This window comes from Haliotis asinina, chromosome 1, assembly GCF_037392515.1.
Source record: "Haliotis asinina isolate JCU_RB_2024 chromosome 1, JCU_Hal_asi_v2, whole genome shotgun sequence".
Taxonomy (NCBI): domain Eukaryota; kingdom Metazoa; phylum Mollusca; class Gastropoda; order Lepetellida; family Haliotidae; genus Haliotis; species Haliotis asinina.
The window spans coordinates 70060750-70072956 of record NC_090280.1 but is presented as its reverse complement, the minus strand read 5'-3'; the positions used below and the strand labels follow the sequence as shown (position 1 = coordinate 70072956).

General features: G+C 44.0%; 1 protein-coding gene across 2 annotated transcripts in view; it reads right to left on the bottom strand.

The window, feature by feature from the left end:
* The window catches only part of LOC137296411 (uncharacterized), a 154268-nt gene that overhangs the window by 63488 nt on the left and 78573 nt on the right, over positions 1-12207 (bottom strand). The window contains exon 5 of one of the 2 annotated variants that reach the window (XM_067828210.1): positions 2706-2852. The exons of the other annotated variant lie outside the window; for it this stretch is intronic. Coding sequence (XP_067684311.1) covers positions 2706-2852 — 147 coding nt within the window. The remainder of the gene's footprint in view (positions 1-2705; positions 2853-12207) is intronic. 2 annotated transcript variants of the gene reach the window in all.

Here is a 12207-nt window from a genome sequence, read left to right as displayed (position 1 = left end):
AGTACGGGTACAGCAGTGAAGTGTCATCAGCAGGCCGTTTCAGCTGGTTCCCATGGTAACGTCTGGAGTTGCTCATTTGTGACGTCAATCTGACAATATGATTTGAATGACGTCACCACTGTTGATGACTCAACAAAACGATTGTTTGCGAGGTCAATGCGCAGTGAATAGTCTTGCAGTTTCCGGGAATCTAGAACCACTTGATCATGTTTTTCAACCAATCAGATTACAGAACACAGTGACTTTTGGTTTACAATTATAAGTACATATACTTTTACTAGACTCCCTGAGATGTAGCAAATATACTTTTACTTATGCCATTTTACTCCTGGAGTATTTTCACTCATATGAGTAAATATGTAAATGTGTAATTACTCATATGAGTAAAAGTGTCCATGTGAATCACCGAATATTACGGCTAGCCTTAAACCAAGGACCAAATCCTAGGATAGCAAAAGACCCATCTTAATACTACTTGAGCAAACAATAACTTAAATACCTGCAAAACTCAAATCTCAATACCCCTCTGGTCATCATCTCCCCAAACAGTCAATAATATCATTTACACACAGAGAAAATAGGAAACGTGAGACCTGACAGACCTGGCGAACGCCATACATATACTCAAAGAAATCAATAAATCCTTTATTTAGGGATACACAAGACTTTACATTAAAACACATTGTTTTAATCAATCGAAAACGTTTTACCGTTAATACTAGCCTGCCACAACTTGAATGGAAGACCACCCATTAAGACTGAATTAAATGCAGCCTTTTGGTCTATAAATGCATAATATATTATTATATAGATTAGTAAGAGGAAAAAAATATAAAAATGAGGAAAGATTTGACTGGTGTTAACTAAATTCCACTTCAAACGCACATCGGGAGTAATCGTTCATACTCATTCATTGTCGTGAGAGGCGACTAACGGGATTCCAGTTGCGTAGATCGATGCTGATACTGCTGATCACTGAATTGTCTGGTCCAGGTTCAATCATTTACAAATCTGGAACATTGCTGATTGCGACGTAAAAACTAACGTCACTTACTCACATATAAGTTTAATTAAATACCCAGCATACAGCATTCCCAGCAGGTCTCATTTGAAAAACATGTGTGAGGAAAGCAATAGTGGTCATTGTACTCACATTAACGGAAATAAAATGGCGTGTCTCCATGTCCCAAATGCGTGGGCAAAAATGGTTTTATTCCATTCAATGATGAAAACGGATGATAATGTATCTTATATTCATTTATTATTTACAAGTTAATGCTCCGACAGTATCCTATCCGGTAAGTTCTTACATAGGTTTATATCTTAGTTGAAGAGTAAACTCAGGTTATCTTACCAGCGCATCCTGCATAAATGATCTATACTGAGTCAAAAAAGAAACTTCACAAAATGTAATTTTTAATGAATAATTTTTCTATGTATCCGAAATGGGATCTCAATCTTTCGACTCTAGGTTTTGCACGTGCAGTCGATCACGTGATCTTCGCATCGAAGTTTTCTTCATTTGCCCGTGTTTGCATTGACCTCAAGAATAAAAAAAAAACACTTTCAAACTACAGTTCTAACGGTACTTTAAATGCCACGATTGTCAAATTTGCAACGTGAACGAGCTGTTGGCATGTTGCAAGCTGGAAGACGGCCCATATCGTGGGCCAATATTGACGCTGTTTCATCAACGTCAGTGTCTGCTGTGTGACAAACGTCACCTCTGATAGACCCAGAGAGACTGGAATCGAGTCGTCTATAGTGATGAATCCTGGTTTACCCTCAGATTCGCGAACGGCAGGCATAGAGTCTGGAGACGACGTCGTGAACGGTATGCACAATGTTGTGTACCGGAAGTCGACAGATTCGGGGGCGGAAGCTGCAATGTGTGGGGTGGGGAACAACCGTTCCCGACTTTGGGCCATCCGTGGAAACCTCACAGATGCTACTTACCGCGATCAGGTCCTCACCCCTGAACACGTTCCATTCATGGCGACTCATGGCCCAGGTATACAGTTCCAGCATGATATTGCTCGGTCGCATACCGCGATATTGACACGAATCTGGAATCAACGTCATGGACTGGCCATCGAGGTCCCTGTTCTTAATCCAATAGAGCACGTTTGGGATGCACTTGGGAGAAGGCTTCGTGGTCTTAGGAACCAGCCTCAGAATTTGAAGGAACTTGGCGCTGCCGTGCAAGAGCAATGGCGCAGAAGCCCCAACCACGTGTTCAAAAACATCAGGCAGTCGATGAGGAGAAGGTTCTTGGCAGGGTGAATGCGCGGGGCGGCCATACACAATGTTGAACTGAGAAATTTCGATTTTTTATTCTTGTGACCTGACATTCTGTATAATCATGTTTTGTAACGGCGGTGTAGCCTAGTGGAACTGATTGTTGCACTGTCAGTGTATCGGGTACATTACACAGATCTCAGCAATGAAATAATAACAATTTAACCGTCTTAACATCTCTTGTTCTTTTATAGTGCCCGAAAGAAAGAATGTGAAGTTTCGTTTTTCACTCAATAAAGATAAAAGAACCGTTTGCATTTCATGATTGTCAGTGGGTGTCAATGTGCCTGAGACAGACAGATATAAGGATCAAAGCCTAAATGTAGCGACACAACTTGCAATGCATACGTCGAATGTGCGAGGGAACTTGCTTGTATGTTAAGCTACTACAGTGAAACGGTGCTTACCAGGATCGACACGGTCCCATTGTACACAGGTGCATGCCGGGCTCTCTTCAAAGATTGTGCCATCGCCGCAGTGCATTAGGGTCTTTCCAGTACTGCCAATCTGATAGTATGTCAAAGGATTGAGGGAATTTGCCATCAATGTACATTCTGAAAATATTGAATTAAAAAAAACACTATGTTAGTGCGCAATGTATGTGTTTGGAAATCATACTCACACACGAGCTCGCTCGCTCGCCCACGCGCACGCACACATGCATACACACGGACACACGGACACACACACGCACAAACACATAAAGAGACAGCCAGAAACAGAAACAAACTTTGATAAATGCTATATATTTAAGCAGCCATGAAGATATGTGTGACCTGCATCTGCATGCATAATGCACCATATCGAACGAAAAAAAGATCTCTCCCCACGGCCTTACCTATCCCACACACAATTCATTTCGTGAACATTTCACTCTCTCCGACTTGTTACGTTGCATGCAATAATCATGCAAGATTATGGTCTGACAAAAAGTTCGTCATTTCATTGATGATGAAAACCATCATATGCCGACAATATCTTACTTTCACCCATTTTTGCTATCTTTTTCTCAGCTTCAACATTCAGGTTTAGAAATAGTGGATAATATTGTCGGTTAGTAACTTTAAGGCATAGTTAGTCCAACTGGGAAACAAAGTTTAGAAACTATTTCGCACACTCACTTTTAATACACTAAACATGTTATGCACACCCTCGGCCCGATTCCCTCAACCGGCTGGTCACACCAAGCCCTGTGTATGGACTGGTATGTCATTACATAAATTTAATTTGAAAATGTTTTGTTTTTGGACTTGGCACATTTGTTCATATCAAATGTTAATGATTTTTCAATATGATGTTTAGAACTTTACCCAGAGTTTTATGCCCAGAAGGCGGTGCCTCATGGGCCAATCTGGTAGATTTGTTATTTATAACTCTTCTGCAGGAGTATGTCATCCGAGTATGCTTGGTGCTCCAAGTTGGAGTGAGTGAGAGAGTTAATATTTAACGTCACATCCGTAGTATCTCAGCCACATCGTGACGAGAACATTCAACATTTAAATGAAATATATATGCATGTTAAAACAACTAGAATATCACAATTTGAATTAAAACTAGCAAGGAAAGTTAAAACTAATATCACTATTTAGACAATACGAAATAAAAAAAAACAGGCTATAGATCGCCACAACAGAAGGTAGATCACTACACTAGGGACCATGGGACTTACAGTACCTTTGCTACCTAATACAATATAAAAAACAGGCTATAGATCGCCAACAACAGAAGGTAGATCACTACACTAAGGACCATGGGACTTACAGTACCTTTGCTACCTACATGACCCCAGTTGGATTTACACCATCCCTTTAGATGCTGGCGATTGCAGGAAACGTTAGCCAAAATTAAAACAACAAGAATTCTACATTTGAAAAGCCTGGAAAGTTCACATACACCTGAAAGTTTTTGGACTTTCAGGAGGACAATAATGTTACAATACTTTAACCCCCTTTGAGGGTACAGCCACCAACAATTCAAGTTATTAATCCAAACTTCCAATCATTAAAATACATCTATTTACACAACATATTTTTCAAACCAAAAATCAATTTCTTTTAAAAAAAATTAATTAAATGAGAAGTAACGCTGGTAAAAAGCTCCTTAATTGTTTTAACTGTTAAATACTTATCCCTTGTGATGGAGAATGCAACACAGTCAAGCAAAATATGCTTGACCGTGACTCTCTCTCATCATAAGGGATACAAAATGGAGGGTCCTCACCTTTCAATAGGTATGCATGAGTATCTCGTGTATGGGTGAGTGAGTTAATATTTCACGTCACATCGGCAATATTTCAGCCATATCGTGACGGAAACATAACGCTGAAATGGAATATATGGGTATTATAAAAACCTGTCGACAACGGACAGTAAGACAACTAGAATATCACAGAAAAGAATGTAAAACAAGTAATTAATTCTAAAACAGTTTGTCTATTGAGGACAAAACAATATAAAAATGGGCTGTAGATTGCTAACAACTGAAGGTAGACCACCATACTAGAAAATTTTGAAACCTGGCAATGGTCGTATGTGCTCGAACTTTCAGGAAATGCTGACAGTAAATACAAAGACTAGTTGCCGTGTTGCCGACAGGGACACGCACAGATTAACTGGGGTACATAACTCTGCCTCTCCGTCAACGCTTGACCTAAGTAGTATATACAATGGGGGTTTTGGCTCACTTTCAAGAAATGTCTCTACAAAGCCTTATTTACTAAATAAGGCTTTGGTTGGGTCATTAGCTCTTGCTACTATTACCCCTACTACAAAAAGGTTGGGTGTCTATGAAACAGTTTACCGTGTGTTGGTAGGAGGTAACACTGTGCCGTACGGTACGATCAATAATTCTTCTCTTACAAACCCCCTACCCGGCCCATCCCTCAAGTAGTATAAGTTAGGTTCGTCGGCTTTCATATCCACTTTATCTATGTTGTAAGTTTTGACTGACCATATAGGATCGGTGGCTCGCTTACGGCTATCGCCCTCGTGTTCCCCCGGCTGGTATAGATACCTCACTAGGGCCCTATCTGGTATCTGTTTCTCCTTCCCACGCAATGGAGCGTCCGACTCTGCAACTATTGATTTTAGTTTGATAGCGTCTACCGGTTTCTTACCGGTGAGACGGGTGACTTCATGGTTGATTGCCGACACCACCTTGGGTAACCTCGTGACCCATTCAGTCGATCGTTTTCCAGGGGTGGCCATCTCCCTAGCATACTGATGACCGAACAAGCGCTCAGCCAAAGTCCTATTAAATCTCTCAACTATGGCTTGGCTGCGATGGGCTCTGGCCGTGCCACGCCTGACCTTTGTATCGTGTTTGGCTAGCAGTTGTGACACGGCACCCATGAACTCCCGTCCGGGGTCAACTTGCAGCTCTGTTGGCCACGTCAGCGGACTGCGTTTGTATATGCGTTCGAATCCTCTGGCTACCTGGGCTGAATCTTTCGTGGTCAAGGGTTCGGCTTCCTTGTAACGACTGGCTACGTCCACTACGGTTAAGGCATACTTGTACCTCTTGTCGTGGGGTAGGAACAGTAGGTCTGCCTGGTGAACGCTATTAGGTATGTTAATACCGAACCTCCTTCTAGGCACGTAGCGTGGTGCCGGCAAATAGATCTGCCACAGGGCTTGTTTTTCAAGCCACGCTTTGGCTTCCTCCGGGGGTACTCGCGCTATTTTAGCTAGTTTATCTACTGCGCTAGCTCCTTTCCAGTACCCACGCGGGCTGTAGTAAATAGCCTCAAATTTTTTCATGTCCATACGCGTATGTGTTTATCCCATCAATAGCTATCCAACGTTTCGTGTCCATAGGCGACAGGGACGTCTTGTTTATAGTCAGTCCGTATATCTTATGTCCATCACTTCTAAGTGTGTTCATTTTATGTCTAAAGGTACGGGTCTTGAACAGGGCTTCCTTGAATCTGGCGTGTTTGATGTGTTGTTTCACCACATACTTCTTAACCCCCTTAGCCTTTCGGATCTCACTATTGTCGGCTTTCAGTATGGAGTACATCTTAGGTCTCAAACCTATGTACTCGGCTATGGGCGTGCCAGCACACTCGTCCTTCATCTTACCTAGAACCTTTTTATTTACCGTACTGTGTAGGGCATGGGTCTTAGGGTAGTCGCTGGTGTCGTATAAATCGAGGTGTTTTTTCATGTCCTCGTACACGTCCTCGGTTCGAATCTCCATCAGCAGGGAATCCGTGTCAGTGTACAGCACTTCACACCTGTCGCCGTACTGTTTCTTGAGCTCGTTGTAGTAAAAGTCGTACATCAGGTGTTTGGATAAATCGAGGATGCTCATCCCCACGTAAACAGGCCGGTTGAATTTTATGTGGCTTTTCTTCATGTGTAGGGCAACCAGGTTGTCTGTGAATATCTTACTACGGTTGAATGCCGGACTGGCTATCAATCTCCTGAGCTTGTCTTCCTCACTCGACCGAACCAGCTTCACTGTCACGCGTTTCCTCAGGTTCTCCATAGTCTTACCAAACACCGAGTTGTTCATGAGCTTGTAGAGATTTTTCTCAAAATCACCGGTGGCTTTTTTTCGTAGGTCTGTGTTCATTCTTATGTAGGGCTCCATCCATGGGCTCTGGTCGAACATGAGCACCCTGTGTATTTTGGTCAGCCTCATACCCAACGACAGGTACAGCTGTAGGTTGCGATAGTGAACGATGTACTTGGTCTTATTCATTAAGTTAGGCACGAGTTTTTCAACGTCTGTCACACGCCCACCTAACAAGTTATGTTGGTACTCAGACATCCAGTCTGGGTTAACCCTCATACGTTCGGGGGCCAGGGGGTAGCTGTTGTGTGATGTGTGTAATTCCTTGGGATACTCTAAGTCAACCTCGAGGATATACCCTTTGTTCGAATCTGGTGCAACCCCCATAACATCAACGTGGGGTACCCATTCGAATCCCCCTGTAGGTAGATACTGGCTCATGGCCCAGCCGTACAGGTTGTTTGCGTCGAGGTAGAGAATGTGATTGGTTGGTTTGTTAGGATCGTAACCTTTCACGTATTGATTATTTGCTTTCGCGTATCGTTTGGATGCCATGGAAATCCCACCTCGCAAGCCTTTCTCAATGAATAGGTGCATGTCGTAATCTGTGAGCAATTCCAAATTAACTCCGGTCTTTTTAAGCAAGGCGTCCCATGACAGACCTGGGCTGGTGTAATACCATGCGGGGTCGAGTTTATACTGCTTGAAACACGTCCGCCTAAACGTTTCAAACACGTCGGCTAACAGCAGTACATCTGTCCTCAAGTACAGGTCGTGATAATCACCCAGGTTCTTACAACCCAGTTTATTCCATACGTTAGTCGCGTGCGAGTAATCATCTCGTGAGACGGACGCCTCATTCAGCTTGCTATAAAAGCAGTCAATAGGGGGTAGTCTGGTCTCGGTGAACTTGGCCCAACTATCCATGTACTCATAGGGGTACACACCCTTCCTCATAAGCAGGGGTCTAGTCTCGGCGTCTGTGTATCGATCGGTGATAGGGAAGGTATTGTTGGCCTTGACCAGACTGTCGAGTGACGACAGGAGGAACTGAAACGAGTCAATGAACCTAAGTCCGTTTAAGCTGAAGGAGATGTATCTCTCCATGTTGTTGGGGATGCACGTTATATTACCATCGATTTTCGCGATGGCCTGCATGATCAAGTGTTTGTCGTACCCTCTCAAGTTGTGAAATACAACGGGGATGTTTATTGTCTTAGGGTTGATTTTAAGCTTGAGGTTGCACGCGCTGTGAGCGGCGCCTCTATACTTACCAGTTATGTGACAGTGATCTCTCACCGAATCACCGTTAAGTGGTGAGTCACACACGTGACAGTTAGTGCTACTAGCGTGAGCTAGCCTGTCGACTCGGGTCATACACATGGGAGCGATTTTATACAATGCATTCCTAATAATTTTTTCTTCATCCTGCAAACACTTTAGAAACCTTTCAGCCGCGTCAGGGCCCCTATACACTACCGGAGCTTTCGTTTCCCCGTCACAACGGACGACAATGTATCCAAACGAACAGGCTTTATGCTCTTGTGTCTTGTGGGTGAAGCTACCACTGGGGGGTGTGGGGGTATCCCCCACAACTAAGGCTTCGAAGTCGGCATATATAATATAAGGCACAGACATTTGGTTCTTGTGGTTACTGAATTTTAGGATATTATCACCTTCCTTAGGCATGTCGACTCGTATGGCCGTCTGCCCCACACCTTGACAATCATCCCGGTGGGATTCTAATAAATCAGCTCGTGTGAAGCCATGTAGGCATCGTTCACAGAAGTGGGTCTTTTCTCTGTGTGCCGATTGGTCATACAACAGCCTGCTAAAGTGTTTTATCCATGTGTAGTGATACTTGTCACCTCGCTGGATCATGAATATATTGATAACTTGGCGATCCTTCACCGGGCTGACCCTGTGTACTATTGTTGTGTTACCTTCGTGCCCAAAGACATTTATAGCCAGATTATTCTGTTTTTCTACTTTAGTGATCTGGGATATGGGGGTGGGTTCATCTATACCATCCCAGTTGAGCCCATCGTCTTGGGGATAGCTAGAAAGCCTATCTGAATTAGCGCCAGCTGGAAATAAGGCTGACCTGATAGCTAACCTCAGGCAATCGTTTCCTCTATTCTTAACGTTTACTATGGCATGTTTGTTCCTATAGTAGGGAGGCAAGGCTAGGTATGACCCGCCTCTGAACGGCACGTAGTTAGCTATGTCTAGATAGACATTATCGATTTTATCTACAGCCCACCCGGACCCCAAGTGTGTGTAGCGTTCTAGGTATTCTCGTATCTGCTGAAAACTGGTATCGATTGATGCGTCAATGGTCTCTGTATGTGTGACGACCTCTTGTTGACCTCGGAAGTAAGGCTGAACATACTCAGTGGTACTCCCAACCTGCTTATCGAGCAACATTTTCACTGTGATCTGAAACTTGATACTTCCTAGGTTATTTAGTTCCTGGTTGACCTTATCAGCTATCAGAGGCTTGATATCTGTAATGTCTATGTTTCTATCAACGTGCATGCGCCAACCTCTCAAATAGTTGCCTACAGCGCGCTCAGTGCGCACGAACTGTAGGTCAATAGCTCTATTCTGTCGTAATAATTCTACAAGCTGTGGTTTTCTCATACGGGAATACCCGCCTAAACCCAAATCGTGTGCCTCGGCTTTCAGTTGTTTTACAGTGGGACGTGCTACGGGGGCATGTGATAACAATGCGGTTAACCCGGCTCTCCCCAGGTTTGAATAACCCGTGTATCCAAGCTGTTTTGCTTGAGCTTTTAATTGTTTTACTGTAGGAGGGGCTTCTAAACCTAGTAATCTCAACAATGCTGACTTCCGCATTCGAGAATACCCGATCACACCTCTCTGTTTTGCGACCCTCTTCAGCTCGCGTACAGTAGACATCGTGTTTACACCTAAGAGAACCAATGTCTAATTGCTTCACAGTAAAGGGAGGTAACCCTTTCACGCACTGGAGTCTATTTTGAGCAGTCGCCTACGTTCTTTTATGTAGCCTTTTTTATTCTCGTAGATGAGTTGATGTCTGACTACGTTCGCTCCGTGAGCTTTACATAGACAGTAGTGCCCTTTAACCCCGATACCACACACAGAACACGTGTAGTTAGGACTTCCCATATGGAAACAACAGAACCCCTGATTCCTGCATTTCCTACCACAGGCCTCGGTCTTCCCCATAAGTATGTATTCGCATCGGTATGGAGCGGGTCTCATGTTTACTTATATAGGTATTTTAATTTAATTGCTTCGCAACCAACGCAGTAGCTGCTATACCCAACACTATGAAGCCCAGTTCACGATTCATTTGTCCCTTGGATGGTGTGTAGTACTGAGCGAGTGTGGGTTTATTGAGCGGTTCCAATTGTTTACCAGTTAGTAGGTAGTATTCTTTCATTGCTTCATCAACATCGTTGAATGTTTGAACGGCATGGTTTTCACGCTGGAGTTGTTCGTTAATAAAGTCGATCCTCTGGAGGCGTTTTTTAGCGTACTCGGCCTGTGCCCTTTGTAATTTCTCAGTAGCGAGATCGTGCCGCTTCCTTTCTTCCTGTATTTCAGCCGCGTGATCATATCGTAGTTTCGAGAAGAGGAAATTACTCCCGGAAAATGCCAGGGCATTCACTAACGCCCCACCGACCATCATAGCTATCGTGGCCATCCCTATATTTATTTCATTATATTATCAGGTATTATTCCTTGTTTTACTAGGATGTCTTTTGTGGCCATCGCCATACCAAGGTTCATTATGAGCATACCCATATCCTGCAGGTTGAAATCTAGCTTGATAGTTGGTTGTTTAAGCACCATTTTAGTCAACCGAGCGTACCCTACGGCTAGACTGGCGACCACTGTGGCGTGGTATGCATCGTTGACGAACGTTTTCCCCTCAGACATTATGTATATGATATAAAATATTAAAATTATAACATGATATGCGGGTCAACAGTGGGGCCTGCCGGCGGCGTGGGGGTACCCCCCACACCCCCAGAGTTTCCCTCAGTTCCCCCACTATATAACCACGAGATAGCCAAGGCAGCAGTTACGCCTACAGCCAACAACAGTCGGGTTGGGTTGGCCACTTTATGTTGGTTACACCACCGTTTTTTACCGGCAGCTACTGTCTTAGGATTCTTCTGCCTGGTTACTGTTGGGGGTACCCCCACTGAAGGGGTCTCCACCGTCACCTCGGGACTCACTGTTGGGGGTGGGGTCTCCTCCATCACTGTGTCCACTGGGGTTTCCTGTGCAGCATCCATCTATACTATTATTATTATTCTTTCTCTCAAATTGACAATGTTTTGCTGTGATAATCGCCGCCGTCACTGGAGCCAACAACATACCATATTTGTGGTACAGCCCGCAGCTGATAGAGCTCACGGCGTGTTCGATAAAAGGGTCTTTCTCGAGGTCCTCCCACAGGTAAAGTCGGCGCTCTGGTGGAATGGGAAGGAAGTGTGATACAATACCGGTGTATATCTGGGTCATAGCCGATCCTATTGTCTTTGTCATTTCTGCTCCGAGCCGGAACTCGTATCTAGCGTACAGCTTATCGATTTCTTCGGCTGACATTTTGTGAATTTTATCCGGAGTGTAGTCTCCAAAGTAATGTTTGGCTTTGCCGCCAACAGCCAACGCCACCAGTTTCTCTCGCTTGGGGGAATCCCCCACAGTGGGGGTACCCCCCAACTGTTTGAGCAATTCCTCACACTCCATCTTATAATATAACAAGTAAGATTTAGTTTTAACTATATAATACCCGATGCAGACAAAACACAGAGAAATGAAGGTTAAGTTGCACACGACAAATACTTCAAATATCATAGCTATGCTTAGAATTTGCTTAGCTTTGCTTAGCTATGCTTAGCTTTAGCTTAGCTTTGCTTAGCTTAGCTTTAGCATACTATATATGCTACTGGTTGGTCGGTTTTTAGAACGAGCTTAGCGTGTTTAGTTTCAGCGAGTTGTTTCTTCACCCATTCCCGTTCTAATTTGCTCATCACATCGTTCTCTCTCAAACACTCCTCCAACGAATCCCTGTCCTTGCAGTGAAATAAGGCCACCCATCGCGTCTGCTCCCTGAGGTCTTTCAACACCGAGTTGAACTTCTGCGTTAGCACCCAGACGCTGTGATTTGCATGCCGGCCGGAGAAGGCCAGGTACGATAGCATGTCTCTCTTTTTTGTTATCTCGCGATTAGCGCTGCAGTCGTCTAATATGAACAGCGTCGGTTCTCCTTTAAATTTCTCGTGAAGAGCTTTCAACCAGTCCTGCAGGCGTGTTCCAGGGTCGATTTTGTGTACGTCTGGGTCCGTCATCACCCAAGGTCGCGCGTACGTTTTATTCATACTCAGAGTAGGG